Source organism: Paroedura picta, chromosome 5, assembly GCF_049243985.1.
Source record: "Paroedura picta isolate Pp20150507F chromosome 5, Ppicta_v3.0, whole genome shotgun sequence".
NCBI lineage: Eukaryota > Metazoa > Chordata > Lepidosauria > Squamata > Gekkonidae > Paroedura > Paroedura picta.
The window spans coordinates 10,201,977-10,224,939 of record NC_135373.1 but is presented as its reverse complement, the minus strand read 5'-3'; the positions used below and the strand labels follow the sequence as shown (position 1 = coordinate 10,224,939).

The following is a 22,963-nucleotide window of genomic DNA, read 5'->3' as shown; positions in this document are numbered from 1 at the left end:
GCTTGTTGTTAATTGATGTTGCACTGCAGATGACCAAAATTGGATTCTTCCTAGCCTCCACCCTCACGCTTCTGGGGATGGAATGGAGGTTGGAAGAGGATCAAGTACAAACTTCAGCAACTGTTCTATTGTCCAACCTCCTCTCCCTGCCATACCACCCTTAGCCAAGTTTGGTCGATACCCCAGCCCTATTATGCCCCCCCCCGAGCAGCAACCCCTCTCTATCCATGCTCTTACAGATAGGTGATCTATCCCAAACTATCCCTAGCTCTCTAACTAACTGCCAACTGCACTAATCCCATTCAAAATCTGGTGGATAAAGAGAGGATATATAAAAGGTTGGTGGCAAATACTACAATAAAAAAAGAATAGATTTTCTTACTTATATGCAGTGGACATCAAAACTGAAAGAGGAATGGAACGAATCTCAAGGAGTTTTAAGAGAACAAACTGAGTTTGAAAAGTTGATTTTGCAAGATAAAGATACCCAAGACATCACTTGGGTAGAATTTATAAACTTTTGCTTAAATAAGAAACTGAGCTAGAACAAGTGAAACCATGTATGATAAAGTGGGTGCAGAATTTTGGTATGATTATCACAATAGAGGAATGGGAACATCAATGATGTAAAATATGAAATTGACAAAATGTCAGTCATTGCATGAAAATTGGTATTAGATGTTTTATAGATGTATTCGACATCTAAAGCTATTAGTAAAATTTCTAAACAAACTGATGGAAAGTGTTGGAAATGTCAAGATGCTATTGGATCGTTTTTTCACATGTGGTAGAATTGTAAATTGATCAAAAACATTTTGATAAAAGTCCATAATAAACTGCCAACAATGTTTAAATGTAAATTTGCATTGGATCCAAAAAAGCATTGAATACACAGGTATATCAAAACAGGGTGTGGAATTCTTGAATGCAATAGCAGCAGCAGGACTCAGCATAGCTGTGCACAGGGATTTATGGAGTGTAAAGCTCAGAGAGCTAGCTGTAATGGCTAAACTAATAACCTGGTCAATCACAGACCACTAGAAGACTTTCAAATATATTGGGATGAATATTGGAAATATCTAAACCTTTTTTTTTCTCTTTCTGTAACTTTTCTGATTCTTATTATGTAAAAATTAAAGAAGGAATCCGAGGAATATAGCAAATATTACAATAAAAGAATTAAGTTTTTATTGGGACACACAAAAGGGACAAATTCTTAACTGCACTAACAGAGATGGAATTACACTAACACACTTACACAAGGAGGAACAAAGAGAGGGAAATCAATTAGATCTGGGAAATAAGGGTCCACAAGAGTTATAATTACTGATCTGGGCATGGGGCATGCTGGAAAGATGCAGAGGAATGTGAATGAACCTGCTCTCAAATCAGTCATATGACAGAATCCATACCAAGAAATCTGGGCAACATAGAGAGGTGCTTTGATGGTCTTTATAGCCTTTTTGCAGCTATGTACATGGTGGGAAAGCATGTAGCCTGGATGGGCTTGAGGGGGGTAAACATTATGTTTGATTGCTAATCTCTTTTGGGGAGCCCACTGGCCATGGCAGGAACTTAGTGTCTTTTGTAGTCTTGGGGGATTGGGAGTGGACATCATACATGGCTTTAAAAACAGACAGCCATTTATTAGCTGGAAGAAGAGAATCTAGAGGTGAAGGGTTATTCCAGATTTGGCTTGAGATCAACATGGCTGAGTTTGTCTCATTGGCCACTTGAATCATTATTCCCCACAATTCTCTCGAATAGAACTTCTGCTTCTGGGTAACCAAGTTCTTAAACCCTTTTCTTTTTTATTTTTTTTACAGGATGGCCAATTCTGCATGGGTGGAAAAGGCTGAGAGGGCAGTCATATGGAAATGGGGCAAATCCCCATTTCTAAATGATGTTGCTGCCAGGCCGTTGCCCGCACGGGTCTGGCACAGAAGAGGCCCCAGAAGCCCCCGGCTAAGGAATGAGGAATTTTATGAATTCCCTGAACCCACTGTGGGGGCCTGTCCCGCAGCAGGCTGGTGTGGACAAGGAAGAGCCATGGCCTGGAAGGCCCAGCTCCTCCCTGCCCTACAGTAGCTCAGAGGGGGCACAAAATTCCTCAGTCAGTTTTGAAGTGCTTATCCGCACGGCAGGGCAGACTGAGCATTCATTTTTATTTTGTGGGAACATGGGATTGTGTTCCATACAATCCCACGTTCCTGAAAAATAACCACCCACAGACCCCCTCACATGGCCTTCTAGGCCCATTTGGACAGGGAAGAGTAGGCCAAAGTTAATAGTGTTGAACAAACCAGAATATTGTCAATAGTGCTAGCTTTGCTACTCACCAAAAAATAAAATAAAATAAACTCCCCTGGGAGGTAACCATCAAAATTCCTTTGAGAATATAAAGACTTTGTTTCAAACCTAATTTTGCAAGGCAGAAACCAGAGATGTTCAAGGGCATTTCTGCACTGAGTGGCGTAGTGCTATATATAAGCGTGCCTCCCGGACCCCTCCTCACCTTTTTACTGTCCCGCTACATGAGACAGAGTCACTGTAGTAGTAGTAAAGGCAGGAGGAGGGTGTGGGTGCTAATGTCACTTCTGGTGACGTGTCACTTCTGGTTGACATGGCAGAGAGGCAAGTGGACCTCAATTGGGGCACAGAAACACTGGACTTCCTACCCATAAAACTATAAATATACCATCTCTAAAACCGCAACCCACCCAACAAAACAAGACATCCTGTACAAGGCTAAGAAGATGGTTCACAAATGTAATTTAATATAATTGGGTTAATATGATTTAGTTGGAACATTCAAATGTAAAACATTCCCCATGTAACATTCCCCATGTAACATCAAATTGTATAATTCATGTTATTGTCAGGATCAGTCCCCTCTGATCATTGCCATGGCTTATAGGTGACCAAAGAAACTCCATTTTGATACTTTCTTGTAAATGTAGCTTTGTTATCAAGGGATGACTGGAGCCAGAGACAATCTGGCAGGAAGCCCGGGATGGCACCTGGAAGAAGGGGGTTGATTCTACTCTGGGAATGTGGAGACAATCGGTGGGAAGAAAGTATTGATAACTGCCTGCTTGCCATATATCGGTTAGATTCGACTTCAGATGTTAGAGTGTTCAGAACTACTTCCAATAAAGCTTTCTTTATATAGAAGCCACGTTGTGAGTTTGTCTGCCTTTGACAGTTATCCACTCTGGGCCAACTAAGAAGGGAGGGCTGTAAAAATAAGGTTGTTGTTGTTGATGTTGTTATAAGCTCACTGGGATCACCCAGTTTCTGAGTCCAGAATGATTTTGTTCCACAAAGTTCCATAATATTCTTTGTAGTGTGGGCAGTTGACCCAAGAAAGGAACCAGGAACCAGCTAATGTGATTTGGGCCACGTGTCTCCTGGCAGTTGCTCCTTGCAACCTTCTCCCCCCATCCATTAAATTATTCTGAATTGCATATCTAATGAAGCTGTGTATTCTGATTCAAAGGAAGCATTTCATTGAGAGATTTATGAGAATACACCACATCCTTCAGTCCAAACTTGGTATGAATAATCTAAAGACAGAACTTTCCATGAGAAGCTGGCCATGGCAATCGTTTGAGTGCAACAATCCTTAGGGTGAATTATCAGGACTAAAATGTCCAAATACTGATCTTGCTTGGAAAATCTCTCTCTCTGGCACAGTTGTCTGCTAGACATTTGACCTAACAAAAGAACAAAATGTCATTCATCCGGCCTCAGCCCCTGACCCAACTCAGCTAAACTCGTCCCTTCGACGGCATGGAAATAGGATTAAGATAGCTTAGAGGTCCTTGTAGTGTCATCAGATTTTGAATTTATGCTAGGGCTGCCAGCTCTGGAAAGGGAAAATCCTGGAGACTTTGGGGGTGGAGTCAAGGGTATGTAGGATTTTGGGCAGAGAGGGGACTCAATAGAGTATAAAGCCATTTTCTCCAAGGAACTGATCTCTGTCTCTTAAAGATCAGCTGCGAAGCTGGGGTATCCTCAATCCTTCCTGAGGACTGCCATCCCTAATTCATGCCAAATTTCCTTCACTTTTTGTGTCTGCACAAATAGACTTGGGGACAACCAATTCACACCCTGACCGAATACAAATAGACAAATTCCAGATTGCAGCTCCTTGTCAATTCATCCTTTTTATTTGTTTTGCTTGCTAAAAAAGCCATTAGGGGCCTGATCTCTTTAAAAGGTCGAGTGGTCAGGTCCAAAGGAAAGGCATTGATGGCTCTGTCAGATCTTCAGGAGGTGTGCTAGAAGAGGAACTTGATCAGCAGAAGTCCTGAGAGTGCCAGGAGTAGAGATGCTGAGGCGGAAGGGGCCTTGCATGTGACTACTTTGATGGTACCTCCGCTGAATGTTTCTCCAGCTTTCAGTACTTCACAGGCATTCTTGGAAAAGCAAAACTTGGAAGTAGTTGTTGTCCCACCTGGATTTGAAAAACAAAAGTAAGAAGTAAAGTGGGTCCATTGATCCCAAGAAGTTTATCCATTCAACTGATGTCCCACCTTTCCTTTTTCATACCCAAGATGACTGACATAAATAGACACTTCCAAAAAACATCCCATAAGGATCCCAGGAATGGAGGCATGACCCACATCACAGTCCCATCCACACTTGGCTATCCCCTCTCTGATTGCCTCTAGAATAGCAGCATTTTCTTCTGTTTCTTTGACCATTCTTTTTTTGTCTGGGCGGGATCCACCAATGGCTTCAGTCCATGGGAATTTCATTCCAGTTGCGTGGAAAACAAATGAAACAACCCCACAGAGGTGGCAACGTGTTTACCATTAAAACACAAGGAAATGTAAGTAAGGGGGAAAATAATTCAAACAACAAGAGTAGAGTAAAGCAAGGCAGAATCTTGCTACTCCAACCGGCTGATACTTTGCAAAGAAACAGGGACTAAACTGAGATCTGTCTGTTTCCAAGCATCTTCATCAGTGACGAGAATAATACGGGGCCAGGGGACCAAGCACCGGCTGAGGCACTTGGGGATGTTCATCATGGAGAAGAGGAGGTTGAGAGGGGACAGGATGGCTCTCCTCAAGTATTTGAAAGGTTGTAACTTGGAGGAGCCTCTTGTGGTAAGGCAGCAGACATGCAGTCTGAAAGCTCTGCCCATGAGGCTGGGAGTTCAATCACAGCAGTTGGCTGAAGGTTGACTCAGCCGTCCATCCTTCCGAGGTCGGTAAAATGAGGACCCAGCTTGCTGGGGGGTAAACGGTAATGACTGGGGAAGGCACTGGCAAACCACCCCATATTGAGTCTGCCATGAAAACGCTGGAGGGCGTCACCACAAGGGTCAGACATGACTCAGTGCTTGCACAGGGGATACCTTTACCTTTAACTTGGAGGAGGACAGGGGGCAGTTCCTCTTGGCAGCAAATGAAAGGACTCGCAGGTATGGCTTTAAACTACACGTAGAAAAATATTGTCTAGCTACCATGGGACGGGAAATTCACAGAGTAGTTCACCAGTGGAATGGGCTGCCTAAGGAAGAGGGGAGCTTCCCCTGACTGGAGATCTTCAAGCTGTAGCTGGACAGATTCTTCTCCTGGATGATTTTGGCTGATCCTGCACTGAGCAGGGGGTGGGACTAGATGGTCCTTATGGCCCCTTCCAAATCTAGGATTCTATGATCAATTTTTCTTTATAACCCGTCCTATGCTTCCTCTTGTTAGCCCAGGTAGTCACTTCCCTAAGGTGGGAATCCAGTGAGAGGGGAACCTGCATTCCCGGTAGAAGAACTGGTTGGGCCCCAGGGTGCCACTAGAGATTTCCCTTGAGTGGGATCCCAGTAGCAAAGGGAGCCCACATACCCAGTGAGGGAACAAAATGGGCCCCAGGGCATTGCTGTCCTCCAGGTTCTTGTGGTCTGCAGACTGCAAATCAGGCTCCCTCTCCCAGGCTGCGCCAACACTCCTGTGGAGCTATAATAAAGCTGTGGCCTTGTTTAAGCCAATGAAGATGTGTGGGCATCTTCTTTGAGCCCAAGGTGCCCTCCTGCAAGTCAATGGAATTTCTGATTTTTGGAGTCATCTGTGCAATCCTACTCCCTCCTTAGATTTAGACACCTCAGAAAGGCTGAATTAGCAACAAATTGTCATTTGTTTGTTTGGGGCATCATGCCAATTTTTTATAAACTTTATTTTCCTGAGCTATTGTTTGTCCTCTACTGCTGCTTGAATTGTTATTGCAGCTTTTAAAAATGATGTATGTTGTTGGATGCTGTCCCAAAGATGGGCATGTGTTGCGAAATATTTTAGGAGTCGAGTACACTCTTTTCATTGGTGCTGATGGGCCAAGGTTCCATTCCACTCACCTGCTTCTGTCGTAACGGTCATACAGGTGTCTATGTTAGCAGGACAAGTCTGCTTCGAGCCACTGCAGCTGTTCCCTTCACTTGAACATGTTTCACACTCCAAAGAGGCACCTGTGAAGGGAACAGAGAGAGTCTTACAAGTCATATGGGGTCGAGAGGCATCTACATTAATTGGCAGCAGAAGGACATGAATGCCATATACACATCGAACCCTCTAAAACAGCTTTAAATTCAGAAAATGCTTTGAATGACTTTTTTTCTTCATTTCTTCCATTTTTTTCCCCAGACCTTCTCATCAAATGAACTTGACAATGATGAAGCCATGCATGGGAAGCAGTGGACATAGAAGGGGCTTCGACACGATTCTACAGGCCAGTAAAAGATTTCTGAAAAAGGTATTTTTCCACTTGTACCCACCATGCCTAGAGAATGCTGGATAGCTCATAGCATTCATCTTTAAACCGCCCGTGGCGCCACGGGCGCCACGGACTAAATAAATGGTTAAGGGGTTCTAAGGTGGGATTTGTCCGTGATGAGGAAGGGTCCAGATTGGACCCTTCCTCAGGACAGACAATCGGAGGGACCACTCGTGTCCCTCCGATTCCCAGCCCTAGCAACTGCGAGCCGCGCGCAGCGCGGCTTGCAGTTGCTCCCTTTCCCGCCGGGCTGACGCGTCGGAGGCACGAAGCGCCTCCGACGCGTCAGCCCGGCGGGAAGGGACCCCCCCCGGCAGCCGTGCGGAGGCGTACGGGGAGGTGGCGTCAGAGTCGCAGGCGCGCCGGGCGGCGCTGAGGCGGGCGGAGGCGCTGGCGGCCAAGCGGCGGAGCTCTGAGCCCAGCGCCGCCGAGCCCAGCAGGGGCCGCCCCACGCCGCGCACCAGACCCGCCAGCTGCTGCCGGACGTTCCGCTCTACCTGCCGCGCTTGCAGCGCCCGCAGACGTTGGCACATGCCCCGCGCCCGGCCCCACAGCGCCGCCCGACGCGCCCGCGCCGCCGCCCCGCCCGCCTCCGGCACCACCACCGCCGCCATCCCGGCCCGCGCCCGCCGCCACAGCCTCCCTCACGGCGCGTGGGCAGGCGGATGCCCAGCCCACGGGCCTCCCTCAGGCCCGTGTGCGCATGCCGCCTCTCGTGGGAGCCCCCGGCAGTCGCGCAGAGCGCGGCTGCCGGGGACTCCCTGCCCGCCAAATGACCGCCGCCCAGGGGAGGCCCCGCCGCCCACGAAACCATAAGTGCCTAGGGCCCGCTGTATTATTCATACAGCGGGCTTGATTACTAGTAAGGAATAAGACAATTAAAGCAACATGCAAAATCCTAAGATCTATAAATTCCAGAAGGGCCGCCACTTTTTCTCTAGCAAGAGAGGGGTAGATAAAATGCATGCTTCGTAATGAGTTGGTGGGTATTAGCCAATGTTTTACATGCTTTAGGCAGGGAAGACAGAATTTTTGCTCTTATTTTAAGGCTGCAACTTTAACCCTGGTGGAACTGCTGTTTCATAAGCCCTGTGGAACTCTCTTGAGTTCTTGCAGTGCCCTGATCTCATTGGGTCGGGTATGCCCCTAAACTAAGGCAGGGCTGAAAAGGCCCTCACCCTGACTGAGGCCAATTTGGAGCCAGGGCTCTTCAGCAAATGTTGCTCACTGGATCATAAACTCCTTGGTGGGATATGGTGGAGGAGGCAGATTCTTTGAGTTTCTCCGTAGACTAATTCAGATAGTTTTTCATCTCTGCAGTTTAACAGTTGTTTACACCTCATGAAAAACAGGACCTCTTTGACCAACTTGGCCAAATTCTTTTTGATTTTCTTTCAAAGCCTGTTGTCAGTTTGGTTCATTCTCTGCTGCCCTCTCCCCGAAAAATATTTTTCAGTGACTGGGCTAAGAGAGTTCTCTTGCTTTCAGTAGAGCCCAGAACCTCACTAAAATGAAGTTCTCACGGCAAAAATCCCTGAAAAGGGTCAAGAGTGGTCTCAGCCAAAGGCGACTGGGGCAGGTGCCATAGGGTCTAGCAGAAGGGTTCTTGAGGAGTCATGACCAACAAGCTATACTGGCCGCACCTCACTGCCCAGCTCCCACAGTAGGCTAGGATTGTGAGGGTGGAGGGTGGAAACGGGGGAGCTGAATTGTGTCCGGTAATACCATGAGCCACTGTGGTGCAGGGATTAAGAACAGCGGACTCTAATCTGGAGAACAGGGTTTGGACTCCTTTTCCTGGGATATAACTGAGCAGGGTCTCAGCTACTAACAGCTGTAATACTACCTGAAGGGAGAAGCAGAGAGAAGAGGAAGAGCCCGAAGAAGCTTTCCATGGTGATCGGAAGTGCACCAGATAAGGAGTAGTGCAAAAACTCTTTCTTCGGTAACTGAAGTGCCTGCAAAGATATTATCATTGTTAACCAAAATTGTATTTCCTGGGGTTTATTCCCTTATTCCCTTTATAATACAGCAAGACATCTTCCAGTCTAGCTGGTGTTTATTTTACTGTCTACTTTGTGTACTTTGCATTGTATCCAAAGATGTGTGTCAAAAAGTAGACCTCTGAGGAAGACTCAGTGTGGGTTGAAAGACATCCAGCCTAATGCCTAAGACAGTATGGTGCATATGATATTTTTTTCAAGAATGGCCTATGGGATTTGTGCATATTTTTATCAGTAGTCTAAATTGTACAGACATCCTGGTTTTCAGGACATGGAAAATAACATCACAACACTGAAATAACATCTTTGGACACAAGGGAACCTGCTAACTACTGCCATGTCTTGCACCCAAACTCATTAGCCAGATTTCTGGAAGCAGTGACAGGATGGCTCAAGCAGAGCCATCTGAAACTCAACTCATTGAAGATGGAGGTCCTATGGTTCCATAGAAAGATGGAGGTCCTATGGTTCCATGGAGAAAGCATGATTGCCCTGCCTGGATGGGATGCAACTATCAGTGACACACTCAGCCAGAAATTTGGATGTGGCCTTTGATGCCTCCCTTTCCATGGAGGAACAGGTCACAAATGTAGCAAGGCCGGTGTTCTTCCAGCTTCGCCAAACTAAGCTACTGGCACCCTCCCAGGCACCAGAATACCTAGCCACAGTGATCCAGGAACAGTCACCTCTAGAACAGATTTCTGCAATTCGCTCTCTGCATGCCAACCCTTATCCTTGCTCTGGAAACTGCTATTGGTACAGAATGCATCAGCCAGGGTCCTCAAAGGAAAAATCTGGAGGACCACATCTGGCCCACACTCCAACATCTGCACTGGTTATTGATTGAATTCCAGATCAGGCTTAAGGTTTTGGTAATCACCTTCAAGGCCATATGCAGTTTGGACCTTGCATACTTGATGGACCACCTCTCTGAATATGCCCCCCCCCATTCCACTCCATATATATATTTATTTATTTGTTTAGATTTCTATATATACCAACAAACTGGAGATCCTTGACCTGAAGGAAGTGCATTTGGCCACCACCAGAGTCAGGGCTTTCTCCATCCTGGCTTCCACTTGGTGGAACAAGCTCCCAGACAAGATCAGGGCTCTGCCAGAACTGAAACAGTCGACAGAGCCTGCAAAATGGAGTTCTTCTGCCAAACCATTGGTTGAGGCCAAGAGGGCCACACCAACCCAGAAGCCCCCTCCCAATGACCAAATACCAACAATCGCCCAACAGACATAATCATAAGGCAACTCCTGACCCAGCCACCATCAAATGAAAGCAGCACTCACAGGTGAATAGTCAAAAGGTAAGTGTTACACAGTTATGACTGTAAAATGCTACTGCATTCAAAATGTTAAGTTCAGAAGGACTGATATATTTCCTGGTACTGTTATGTTAAATACTATATGTATAAAGCTCTGTTCTCTGTAATGTACTAGCATCACACCCCACTGAGAGCTACAAGCTTTATTGTAAACTGCCCTGATCCTCAAGGGAGGACAGTATAGAAATGTAACAAAATAAAAATAAAATAAGATACTGAAAGAGTCTTACAAGGTATACTAAAAACCCTGGTACTTAGTGCATAATGATAACAGTTTAATCTCCAACCATACCTACCACTCAAGCAGGAGTTCTCAATGGCTACCAAGGCTCTTGACTGGCTCCAAAGATGAACTAATAACAAAATAACTGTGCAAATGCATTTTGTTGCTTCCTTGCATTTCCTGCTTGTTACGCTGGTTACAGACTCTGCAGCCAGCTTGCTTCAACTTCCTTATTTTCTCAATTCACTGGAAATTTGGGCATGATCTTCGACACTTCCCTTTCAGTAGAAGTGCAGATCCTTCAAGTAACCCAAATGGTGTTTTCCACCGTCATCAGGTTAGGTTACTAATGCCCTATCTGGCCCTGGAACAGCTAGCCAAAGTGACCTTTGTGATGATAACCTCCAGATTAGACTTCTGCAACTTGCTCTACATGGGCCTACCCTTGTCTCTGACCCAGAAATGGCAACTAGTACAAAATGCGACTGCCAGGGTTCTCACCAAAACACCCTAGAAAGTCCACATCCAGCTGATGCTGTGGCTGTTGAACTGGCTACCAGTTGAATTCCAGATCCAATTCACAGCATTAGTTTTAACCTTTAAGGCCATTTGCTGAGGCGTTTCTAGGAGAGGTACTGGAAAAGGCTGCCACGGTCCAATTAGCAGCATTCCTGAATGAAGCTTCGGTCCTGGACATAGCCCAGTCGGGCTTCCAGCCGGGCCATGGGGTTGAAATGGAACTAGACACCCTGATGGATGACCTCCACCATGAGCTAGACCGAGGGTCAGCACTGCTCGTATAACTAGACCTTACAGCAATTTTTGACAAAGTTGACCATGAGCTGCTAGCTCACTGCCTTGCCAACGCTGGGATACATGGGACAGCCCTACAATGGCTGATCTCCTGTCTCCAGGGTTACAGGCAGAGGTTACAACCAATCTCAGCACTGCCATCTCCCATGCAGGATGTTGCAGGGAGTGGTTCTCTCGCTATTTCTATTTAACGTCCTCATGCGCCCTCTTGCTGATATGCTGGTGACATCCATCATCCGGATGGATGGCCACTGATTCACCCACAGACTCATTAGCCAGATTTCTGGAAGCAGTGACAGGATGGCTCGAGCAGAGCCATCTGAAACTCAACTCATTGAAGATGGAGGTCCTATGGTTCTGTAGAAAGGGTCCAGGGAGAAAGCATGATTGTCCTGCCTGGATGGGATGCAACTATCAGTGGCACACTCAGCCAGAAATTTGGATGTGACCTTTGATGCCTCCCTTTCCATGGAGGAACAGGTCACATATGTAGCAAGGCCGGTGTTCTTCCAGCTTCGCCAAACTAAGCTACTAGCACCCTCCCAGGCACCTGAATACCTAGCCACAGTGATCCAGGAACAGTCACCTCTAGAATAGATTTCTGCAACTCGCTCTCTGCATGCCTACCCTTATCCTTGCTCTGGAAACTGCTATTGGTACAGAAGGCATCAGCCAGGGTCCTCAAAGAAAAAATCTGGAGGATCACATCTGGCCACATTTTGTTGCTTCCTTGTATTGTTGCTTCCTTGCGTTACGTTTTTCACAGACTCTACAGCCAGCTTGCTTCAACTTCCTTGTTTTTTCGATCCACCGGAAATTTGTGCATGATTTTCGACACTTCCCTTTCAGTATAAGTGCAGATCCTTCAAGTAACAGAAAAGGAGTTTTCCACCTTCATCAGGTTAGGTTACTAATGCCCTATATGGCCCTGGAGCAGCTAGCCACAGTGACCCTTGTGATGATAACCTCCAGATTAGACTTCTGCAACTCGCTCTACATGGGCCTACCCTTGCATAAGGCTCACAGGGCCAAGTAGCCCAGGGTGGGACCAAGGGCTTAGTGCCGACTGGCCTGGGGTAGGTCCAAGAGAAGTCCACACTCCCTCTTGTTACCCGAGGTAGTCACTTCCCTAGGGCAGGAATTCAGCGGCAAGGGAACCTGCGTTCCCGGTGGGCCCCAGGGTGCCACTAGATCTTTTCTTTGAGTGTGATCCCAGCAGCAAAGGGGGCCCACATTATCAGTGAGGGAACAAAATAAGCCCCAGGGCATTGCTGTCCTCCAGGTTCTTGTGGTCGGCAGACTGCAAATCAGGCTCCCCCTCCCAGGCTGCACCAACACTCCTGTGGAGCTGTAATAAAACTGTGGCCTTGTTTAAGCCAACAAAGATGTGTGGGTATCTTCTTTGAGCCCAAGGTGTCCTCCTGAAAGTCAATGGAATTTCTGATTTCTGAAGTCATCTGTGTAGAGATTCGGCCTGAGGGCGTTGGCAAACCACGCTCTCTGAGGCTGCACCTCTGCATCTAACCTAGACCAATCAGGATACTACAGCACAACAATTGCCTTATATGTAAAAAGGATTACTTGAAGCCTATCAGTTTCCTCCACGCTACCTCGCGGGATTATTTGAAATGATTTACGTGTATGTATAAATAAAGGATTCCCCTCTGTTCGAGAGGTCTTTCGCAGGAAATCCTTCTCCGTGTCATTCTTCCTCATTGCTTCCCGACAAGTGGTGACCCCCGACGTGATTCCAGACCCTGTGCTCACCGCGACCAGAAAAAGAGTCTTCGTGCACGATCAGCTACGGCTCCCTGGTGAGTATGGGGGAATCATTGTCTAAGGAACAGGTAAAGCATGCTGACGAATTGCAACAGGCAGTGAGACAGTGCACAGGAGAGGCGATTTCGGTGAAGGACCTCCGGGAACTGATACAAGAGGTATCTTGCCAGTGCCCGTGGTACCCTTTAGCGGGGACCAGAAGACTAGGAGACTGGGAAAAAATAGGGAGGGAGTTAAAGGCAGAGCCACATGCTCCCATGCTGATCTTATTGACATGGCAGAAAGTACACAAAGCGCTGGAAGTCATGAATCCAGAAGCTGGAAATCTGCTATTGAAAGATATTGCACCTTCACCCCTTCCCTATCCCACTCTCTTACCAGTGGCCGTTACACTGACCGCTCCCAAACCTGTCGCCTCGCAGCCATTAAGGACTGGGGGCCACTCCCAGATCGTTAACGCGATTCGAGCTGCCCGTCAGGCCGGTCAGCTCGATCTCTCTGAGGACTGGGAGGGAGAAACCCCAGCGTTCTTTCCTTTAACGAGGGGGGAACCACGTGGGGAAGGGGAAAACAGGCAGATCCCGTTAACGTTAACAATTTGTTGCTGGGCCCACCCATCAGGCCGGCCACACCCTCGACCTGATCTTTGGGGCAGGGATAGAGGTGGTTCTGGATACAGCTTTGGCCGTACCATGGTCAGACCATTATGCCCTGCGGGCTCGGATCAAGACCCCACCCCCTCCCCAGTTGGGCGGCGGGCGCATTTTTGCCCGCCCAAGGAGACTCATGGATCCAATTGGTTTCCAGAATGCTCTGCGGGACCCGAAACCTCCCAGCATCTCGTTAGCGGCCATGGTGGAGGACTGGCAGTCCCGCCTGTCGGCTGCTATAGACGAGATTGCTCCTAGACGTCTTCTCTGCCCTCGACTCAAACGGGCACCCTGGTATACTGGGGAGCTCCGGGAGAAGAAGAGGGAATTGAGACGACTAGAGCGAGTGTGGCGGAAGGCCCGTGACGAGGCTACAAGAACATCTCATCGCACGTTTATGAGGGCGTATGAGATGGCAGTGAAAGCGGCTAAACGTGAATTCTTTGCCGCGGAAATTGCATCCGCTAGCTCTCGCCCAGCTCAACTATTTAGGGTTGTTAGATCTCTTACCGCCCTGGAAGATGGGCGCCAAAATAGTAGGAATTTGACCATCAGCTGTGAGGCATTTGCGAGCCATTTCGCGGATAAAGTCTTGTCGCTCCGCCACTCCCTTCCAGCTACAGTTAATACAGTTAATGAACTAGAGGCCCGTTGGCCGCCTTTGGAGGTAACGTTTGATGGCTTCAGGCGGCTCTCTTTATCCGAAGTGGACGGGTTGCTGGGGAGGATGAGGGCAACCACCTGCCCCCTTGATCCCTGTCCGTCTTGGCTCCTTAAGGGGAGGGATGGACGGATAGGTGAGCAGCTCAGGGATATTGTTAACTGCTCTCTCCAGTTGGGGGAGTTTCCTGAGGTGCTGAAGGAGGCGATGGTGTGCCCTCTCCTCAAGAAGCCATCCCTGGACCCACATGACCCTGCAAGCTACCGCCCAGTAGCGCATCTAGCGTTCCTGGGTAAGGTGGTGGAAAGGGCTGCGGCGGACCAGCTCCTAGCGTTCCTGGAAGATACTTCGGCACTCGATCCATACCAGTCTGGCTTCCGCCCTGGTCATGGGGTGGAGACTGTGTTGGTCTCCTTGTTGGATGACCTTCGTCGCCAGCTTGACCGAGGTGGCTCTGCTGTGCTAGTTCTTTTAGATCTGTCGGCCGCGTTTGACGTGGTCGATCACGAGCTGCTAGCGAGCCGCCTTGCCGGTACGGGGATAAGGGGTACAGCGTTACGCTGGATACGCTCCTTCCTCCAAAACCGGACACAGAGGGTAGCCGTGGGAGAGGAAGTATCGGGCCCTTACCGGCTCCCTTGTGGGGTCCCACAGGGCTCGGTGCTCTCTCCTACATTATTTAACATCTTTATGCACCCTCTGGCTCAACTGGTACGGAGCTTTGGGCTGGGTTGCCACCAGTACGCTGATGACACCCAGCTCTTTCTCCTCATGGATGGCCACCCGGACTCCCCCCCAGATCCATTTGCCAGATGTTTGGAAGCCGTAGCTGGATGGCTCGAGCAGAGTCGCCTGAAACTCAACCCCTCCAAGACGGAGGTTCTGTGGTTGGGCCGTAGGGGGGCAGATCAGGAAGCGCGCTTACCCTTTCTGGCTGGGACGCAACTTAATATCGCATCTCAGGCCAGGAATTTAGGGGTGACCATCGATGCCTCACTAACACTCGAGGCACAGGTTAAACAGGTAGCTAGCCGGGCATTTTTCCATCTTCGCCAGGCTCGGCTACTAGCGCCCTATCTGTCCTCTGAACACCTGGCCACAGTGATCCATGCGACGGTCACCTCTAGACTAGATTTCTGTAACTCGCTCTACACCGGCCTGCCTCTGGGCTTGATCCGGAAACTGCAACTCGTCCAAAATGCGGCTGCTAGAGTCCTCACAGCTACACCATGGAGGGCTCACATCCAGCCAGTTCTGAGGCAGCTGCATTGGTTACCGGTCGCCTTCCGGATCAGGTTCAAGGTTTTGGTTTTGACCTTCAAGGCCATCCGTGGTCTAGGCCCAGCATATATGAGGGACCGCCTTTTGCCCTATATCCCCCGCAGGGCTTTACGCTCTGCGGGGGCTAACCTACTGGTCGTTCCCGGCCCCAAGGAAGCCCGCCTGGCCTCGACTAGGGCCAGGGCCTTTTCGGTCCTGGCCCCAACCTGGTGGAATGAGCTCCCGGAAGAGCTGAGGGCCCTGCGGGAATTACCAGCATTCCGCAGGGCCTGTAAGACGGAGCTCTTCCGCCAGGCTTATAACTGAGGCCGGGCGGAAAGAAGATCAGCCCCCCCCTCACAAACTGGTGGTAGAGAGCGTCACCCCCCACCGTAGATGAGGATGCAGAGAGCAAATGAGTAGGCTACGCCATCGCTGTTACAATTATTGTAAATCATTGGTTTTTATTGTCATTTTATGGTTTTAGGGGACGGGTTTATGTAAGCCGCCTCGAGCCTTCGGGGGGAGGCGGGGTATAAATATAAATATAATAATAATAATAATAATAATAATAATAATAATAATAATAATAATAATAATAATAATAATAATAACGTGGGAAGCCATTCCCTATTCAATTCTGCGTGAGTTGAACAAGGCTATAAAGGAAAATGGTTTACAATCCTCTTATTTTCAAGGAATGATAGAGGGGATCACTAATGTTAGGCAGAAAGTCTCTGAATTCTTTCTTGATTTCATCAAGCACCTTACAGAGGCACAGATTAATAATCAGGAAGCCCAAGCTGAATCGCTCAAGAAATTAGCTAAAGAAAACTGTATTTCAGAAAATAGATGCCTTATTCAGGGTTTGGGCCGTGATCCAGATATTGCAAGCATGATAAAATCTCGCTGGGATTTTGGCATAGGTGACTACCAAGCTTCTTTTGACTCAGGGTAAAGCCCTCGGGAATATTGTTCATTCTCCAGATGCTTGCAACGATCTTTATCAGGGATCACTAATTCTTAGTCACTGACCTTATTAAAATTTCTGTTCCTCTTACAAGGTATGCATTTTCTCTAGTTTTTCAGCTTTCTTCTCTTCTACAACGTGCTTTGGAAAGATTTTGTAGAACAGGTTTTTTCCATCTCTCTACAGATTTATATGGTCTTGTTCTTATAAGCAAGCATTTTCAGAAGCTATATGCATTAAACCACAATCTGCATTAGTATTTTAGGGTACTAGCTTGAGCACCCTCACCATCTGTTAGATGGGTGGCAGCCTGAGAAAGGATCTTTTAAGTTGTGACACTAAAATAATGGTATTCCATTCACAAAGAGATTTGCTTGTTTTTCTCAATCACTGCACATGCCAGTGGATTAGAACTGAACTGTTGGATTTGGCTTTGCATTAATGACCTCTTTTCTTATTTCTGTGTTTTACTCAGTTGTTTTCAATTGGCTTATATAATGTATCAAATAATGTTTTAATGGGTTTGATGATTAGCCACCTACAGAAATTTGGAAATTTAACATTTGGCTGTAATTGATAGAGCCTCCAGCTGCAGTAGCAGGAGTGCTGTTTAGCGATTTGGAATCAGACTCTCTTTTTCCAGTTCCTATGCTAGGAGCTTAGTTAGAAACTTATCTTGCTTTCTTACCTATCACCCACTAATCTACACAACTAAAAGGTTTTCCTTAGCACAGGAATGATCCTTTGTTTACAGCCCAGGAAGAACTTTAGCTTTTGTTTCCTCACCCCCGCTTCAAGGAAGAAGGGGGGGGGGGATGGAGTTCGGTCTTGAAATTTTTGGTCAGCAGTTAGGAAGTATGCTCACTGAAACGCTGCTGTGTCTCAATAGAGCTTTATTTAGTGTCTCAATAGAGCTTTAAATAGAGCTGTCTAGCTGCGTAATATTTATAAGTCAGGGTAATGCCTGGCTGTGATGGAGGTAGAAATTTTTATATAAGACAAAATCCTTTTGTCTTTATTTTATGTTTTGCTACCTTTTGGGTAAAAACAAGGCACAGAACCTCTTTGGGGAATGTGTCCACAGTTTTTATTACATCATCAATTTTTTAATGTGTAATTAGCAGTGAGAATTTTTTCTTTTGGTCAAATTCTTTTTGGGTTGTCTATTTAAAGGAGGACCTACATTTTGTTTTAACTCAGGCTACCTGATTTATATCAGACAGGCCTAATCTTTCACAGGTCAATTGTTTGTTTTGTCACAGGAATGTGTGGAGATTAGCTCTCTCTTGGAGCTCCAGCCATTCCAGCCCTCAACAGATGAGATGACTCATGGAGTCCTTTCTGTTCTTTGAATTTGATTGGTCACATGTTTGAGCGCTTTGAAAGCTCTAAGCCTCCAGGTTTCCTTCCAAATGAGTATTTGCTTTACATTGTTTCTAATGTTTTCAGTTGTCATTTTCTTTGAAAAGGGTTATTACTGATGTCCCAGTAGATGGCCTAACGGTGTTTACCGATGGATCTCCCTCACCAGGAGTCTTAACCTGGCAACAACCAGATGGTATATGGTACAGTAAGTTTACAGGTCCACAGATAATCAGCCACCGGTTGGAACTGGCAGCAGCAGTGTTGACCCTGGTCTTTCTGAGTCTCAACTATTTAATTTAATTTAAATTCTGATAGTTTGTATCTCTGTAATCTTTTATCTGTAATTGAATATTCATATTTGTCTCCAGTATGTGATGAACAACTATTAAGTGTGTTTTTAGCTGTACAAAAATCACTGTAACAGTGAACAGCTCCAATATATGTAGCTCATGTGAAAAGCCTTTTCCTGGTTTTCTCACTGAAGGAAATGCTTGAGCTGATTCTCTTGTTTCATTTGTTGTTCACTCTCCAATTGAGAGTCATGCCTTGCATCATCAAAATGCAAAGGCATTAGCCAAGGAATTCCACCTTCCTTTGGCAGAAGTACAAGCTAATGTCCACTATGCACTAATCAGGCGTCTCACTCCTCCATTGGTGTGAACCCCCGTGGATTTGGAGCTAACCAAGTTTGGCAGATGGATGTCACTCTTTTTCCACCCTTTTCCCCTTGGAAGCATCTCCATGTAATCATTGATACCTACTCTGGGTACATCTTTGCTACCATGCAAAAAGGAGAAAAAGAAAAACATTTCCATGCACATTTACTCCGAGCATTTTCAGTCATGGGTGTTCCAGGCACCCTAAAAACAGAGAATGCGCCTTCATATTGCTCCACAGCTTTTGCTCAGTTTTGCACGAATGGAACATCAAACATGTCTTTGGAATTCCCTATAATTCCACGGGTCAAGCTATTGTAGAGCGTGCCAATGGGACCCTGAAACGCATGCTCGACAAACTAAAACAAAAAGGGGAAATTGGGATTTCCCTTTTAGACAAGGAATCCCTGCTTTCAAGTACTTTGTTTACTCTAAATCATCTTAATCTTATTTCTTTTAATTCTCAATTTTTAGCTAGGACTCAGCGTCATTTCCAGACCGACGTCCCTCTTCCTCGGCCCCAGGATCAATATCGTCATTTACCAGACCTGAGGTGGTACAGGCCAGTCCCATTGATTACCTGGGGCTGGGGCTACGCAGCAGTTGCCCTTCCCTCTGGGTGGGTTCCTGCTTGTTGAGTCCGCCCTGCACTTAATGGTTGGCATCAGGGGTTAAGCAACCCAATTCCTCAGTTCAACCCGCAGCTGCAGGAGATGGAGCCCGTGGTCAAGAGAAAACGGGGAGGGAAGACATCCAAACCCCCCAGTGACTTGGGGTGCAATAAAGGGTCTGTCTGATCAAGCTGAGCAGCAACTCAAGGACCAAGGACTTCCAGAAACTCTGGAAAACTTTCTTGCTGCTGTTATAACAGCCTTACATTTTAATTCTGTTGTTATTTGGTTATGTTGTATGTGTGGGTTTTTACCAAGTGGGGTTGCCACTCCGCATTATATGTCTGCGCCTAATCACTGGGTCCGCCATGCTGCTTATATGTTTCAATTTCATGGGAAAAATGTGTCTTTAATCTATGAATCCCCTCTGTCGGTAGCTTCTATGTCATTTATCCCCACTCCCTTTAATTCACCTGAGATGGTGCTGGCTGAATTACAAAATGTAGACAAATCAAAGTTATTTGCAGGGAACTTTTCACAAGTTAAGCGCTTTCAACAATTTCGATATCAGCGCACAATGCCAGGCCTCTGTTTTTGTTGTCATGCAAAAAATTCGGCATTTCATAATTGGACACCCAAAAATCACAGTGATAAAATATGGGTAATGTGTTGCCAATCCCATGAAACTTTTCAGCGCCGAAACATGTATCGGGCTTATCATTGCCTTAAAACAAAAAAGGGGGAGATGTAGAGATTCGGCCGGAGGGCGTTGGCAAACCACGCTCTCTGAGGCTGCACCTCTGCATCCAACCTAGACCAATCAGGATACTACAGCACAGCAATTGCCTCATATGTTAAAAGGATTACTTGAAGCCTATCAGTTTGCTCCAAGCTACCTCGCGGGATTATTTGAAATGATTTACGTGTATGTATAAATAAAGGATTCCCCTCTGTTCGAGAGGTCTTTCGCAGGAAATCCTTCTCCGTGTCATTCTTCCTCATTGCTTCCCGACACATCTGTGCGATCCTACTCCCTCCCTCTGAATTAGCAACAGATTGTCATTTGTTTGTTTGGGGCATCATGCCAATTTTTTATAAACTTTATTTTCCTGAGCTATTGTTTGTCCTCTACTGCTGCTTGAATTGTTATTGCAGCTTTTAAAAATGCTGTGTGTTGTTGGATGATGTCCCAAAGAGGGGCATGTGTTGCAAAATATTTTAGGAGTCACTCTTTTCATGGGTGCTGCTGGGCCAAGGTTCCATTCCACTCACCTGCTGCTGTCGTAATGGTCATACAGGTATCTAGGCCATCAAGACAAGTCTCCTTCTGGCCACTGCAGCTGTTCTCTTCATTTGAGCATATTTCACACTCCAAAGAGGCACCTGTGAAGGGAACAGAGAGAGTCTTACAAGGCATATGGGATCGAGAGGCATCTACGTTAATTAGGGTCACACCAACCCAGAAGCCCCCCCCCCAATGACCAAATACCAGCAATTGCACAACAGACAGAATCATAAGGTGACTCCTGACCCGGCAACCATCAAATGAAAGCAGCACTCACAGGTGAATAGTCAAAAGTTAAGTGTTACACAGTTATGACTGTAAAATGCTATTGCATTCAAAATGTTAAGTTCAGAAGGACTGATATATTTCCTGGTACTGTTATGTTAAATACTATATGTATAAAGCTCTGTTCTCTGTAATGTACTAGCATCACATCCCACTGCAAGCTACAAGCTTTATTGTAAACTGCCCTGATCCTCAAGGGAGGACAGTATAGAAATGTAACAAAATAAAAATAAAATAAAATAAGATACTAAAAACCCAGGTACTTAGTGCATAAAGTTAAAAGTTAAATCTCCAACCATACATACCACTTAACCAGGAGCTCTCAATGGCTACCAAGGCTCTTGACTGGCTCCAAAGTTGAACTAATAACAAAATAACTGTGCAAATGCATTTTGTTGCTTCCTTGCATTTCCTGCTTGTTACGTTGGTTACAGACTCTGCAGCCAGCTTGCTTCAACTTCCTTAATTTCTCAATTCACTGGAAATTTGGGCATGATCTTCGACACTTCCCTTTCAGTAGAAGTGCAGATCATTCAAGTAACCCAAATGGTGTTTTCCAACTTCATCAGGTTAGGCTACTAATGCCCTATCTGGCCCTGGAGCACCTAGGCACAGTGATCCTTGTGATGATAACCTCCAGATTAGACTTCTGCAACTTGCTCTACGTGGGCCTACCCTTGTCTCTGACCCAGAAATGGCAACTGGTACAAAATGCGACTGCCAGGGTTCTCACCAAAACACCCTAGAAAGTCCACATCCAGCTGATGATGTGGCTGTTGAACTGGCTACCAGTTGAATTCCAGATCCAATTCACAGCATTGGTTTTAACCTTTAAGGCCATTTGCCTGCTGTGTCTAGTGTATTTGAGAGACCATCTGTCTGCCTAGGCCTCCTGGAGAGCAGTCTTTGAATACCAACAGGTTGGTTTCCCCCAGCCCAAGGGAAGTTTTCCTGGCCTTGACCAGGTCCAGGTCTTTTTGCATTTGGCCCCTGCGTAGTGGAATGAGCTCCAAAAGACCTGAGGGCTCTGACAAAGCTGGTCCAGTTCCAAAGGGCTTGTAAGATGGAGCTCTTCCACCAGGCACCTGATTGAGGCCAGGATAAGGACATTAACATCATCCAGGCCTCTCTTTGAGCAAAGTCACCCCTCTGCCGGCTGGGAGTTAACATCAATGAACTGGCAGTACAGCAAGCTGTCATCTCTAGTATTACTGTAATGATGCTGCAATCAAGATATATTTGGTTGTTTTCATTTTTAGGACTGTTTTAATATTTGCATTTGACTTGTATGTCATATCACCTCTTTGTCATCTTCTCTTCAGGCTAAACAGACCAAGCTCCCGCAACTTTTCCTCTTACAACTTGGTCTCCAAACCCCTCACCATTTTCATTGTCCTCCTCTGGACACGCTCCAGTTTGTCTACATCCCTCTTCAACTCGGGTGCCCCAAACTGAACAAAGTACTCCCAGTGAGGTCTAACCCAAGCGGAATAAAGCATTGCCTTGTGCGATCTGAACACTATACGTTTTTTGATACAGCCAAAATTCCATTTGCCTTTTTAGTTTTGGAGTCACACTGCTGACTCATGCTCAGTTTATGGTCTACTAAGACTCCTGTGATGTATGTTTCTTTAAGAGGTTCATTCTCTTAGCATACCTGTGAGGCATTTAAGCAACCTTGTTTTTCTGGTGGGTTGTTCTTCCTTTGCTATCGCCTCTTTGTTTGCTGCTGCTCCAGCTTTCTTTTAATTGTTATGCTAATAAACGTACCTGTGTTCAACAAAACAATCTGGACGTTGGTTCTTGGGCCAGCAGAGACATTACAGGGTGTCAGAAGTATGGATTTTTTCCGACCCCCACGTCCGCTTGTTTTGCAAGGTAATTTGGTTGAGAACTGGAAATGCTGGGAACAAACTTTTCGACTATATTTGACTGCAGCTGGAATTGATAATGTTTCAAATCAGCAGCAAGTGGCTGTTTCGTTGAATTGTGTGGGCGATGAAGCTTTGTTAATTTATAATACTTTTGTTTTTTTCTGGTGGAGAGCCAGAGGATGTAGAAGAAGTCCTTGAAGAGTTTAAGAAATATTGCACTCCACGAAAGAATGTGTTATTAGAACGTTATTCTTTCTGGAATCATTTGGGCCCATTATGCACGGCCGCCGAAACGGCGATTTCGGGTCACATGGAAAACGCGGAGGGGGAAGACGCGACGCACACCGGTTATGCACGGGGCGGGGCGCGACGGTGGCAAAATCCAGAGTAGCCGATTATGCACGCGGCGATCCGGGCGCCG

The 22,963-nt window shown here is 46.5% G+C and overlaps 1 protein-coding gene across 1 annotated transcript; it reads right to left on the bottom strand.

Moving 5' to 3' along the window:
* Positions 1 to 4,150: 4,150 nt before the first annotated feature.
* On the bottom strand, positions 4,151 to 21,018 carry LOC143837050 (uncharacterized). Its single transcript, XM_077336473.1, has 4 exons — positions 20,974 to 21,018; positions 20,371 to 20,481; positions 6,356 to 6,466; positions 4,151 to 4,459 (listed from the first exon to the last, which is right to left on the bottom strand). Exons 2-4 carry the CDS (start codon positions 20,390 to 20,392, stop codon positions 4,284 to 4,286), a joined length of 309 nt encoding a protein of 102 aa, XP_077192588.1. The 5' UTR covers positions 20,393 to 20,481; positions 20,974 to 21,018; the 3' UTR covers positions 4,151 to 4,283.
* Between the last annotated feature and the right edge of the window lie 1,945 nt (positions 21,019 to 22,963).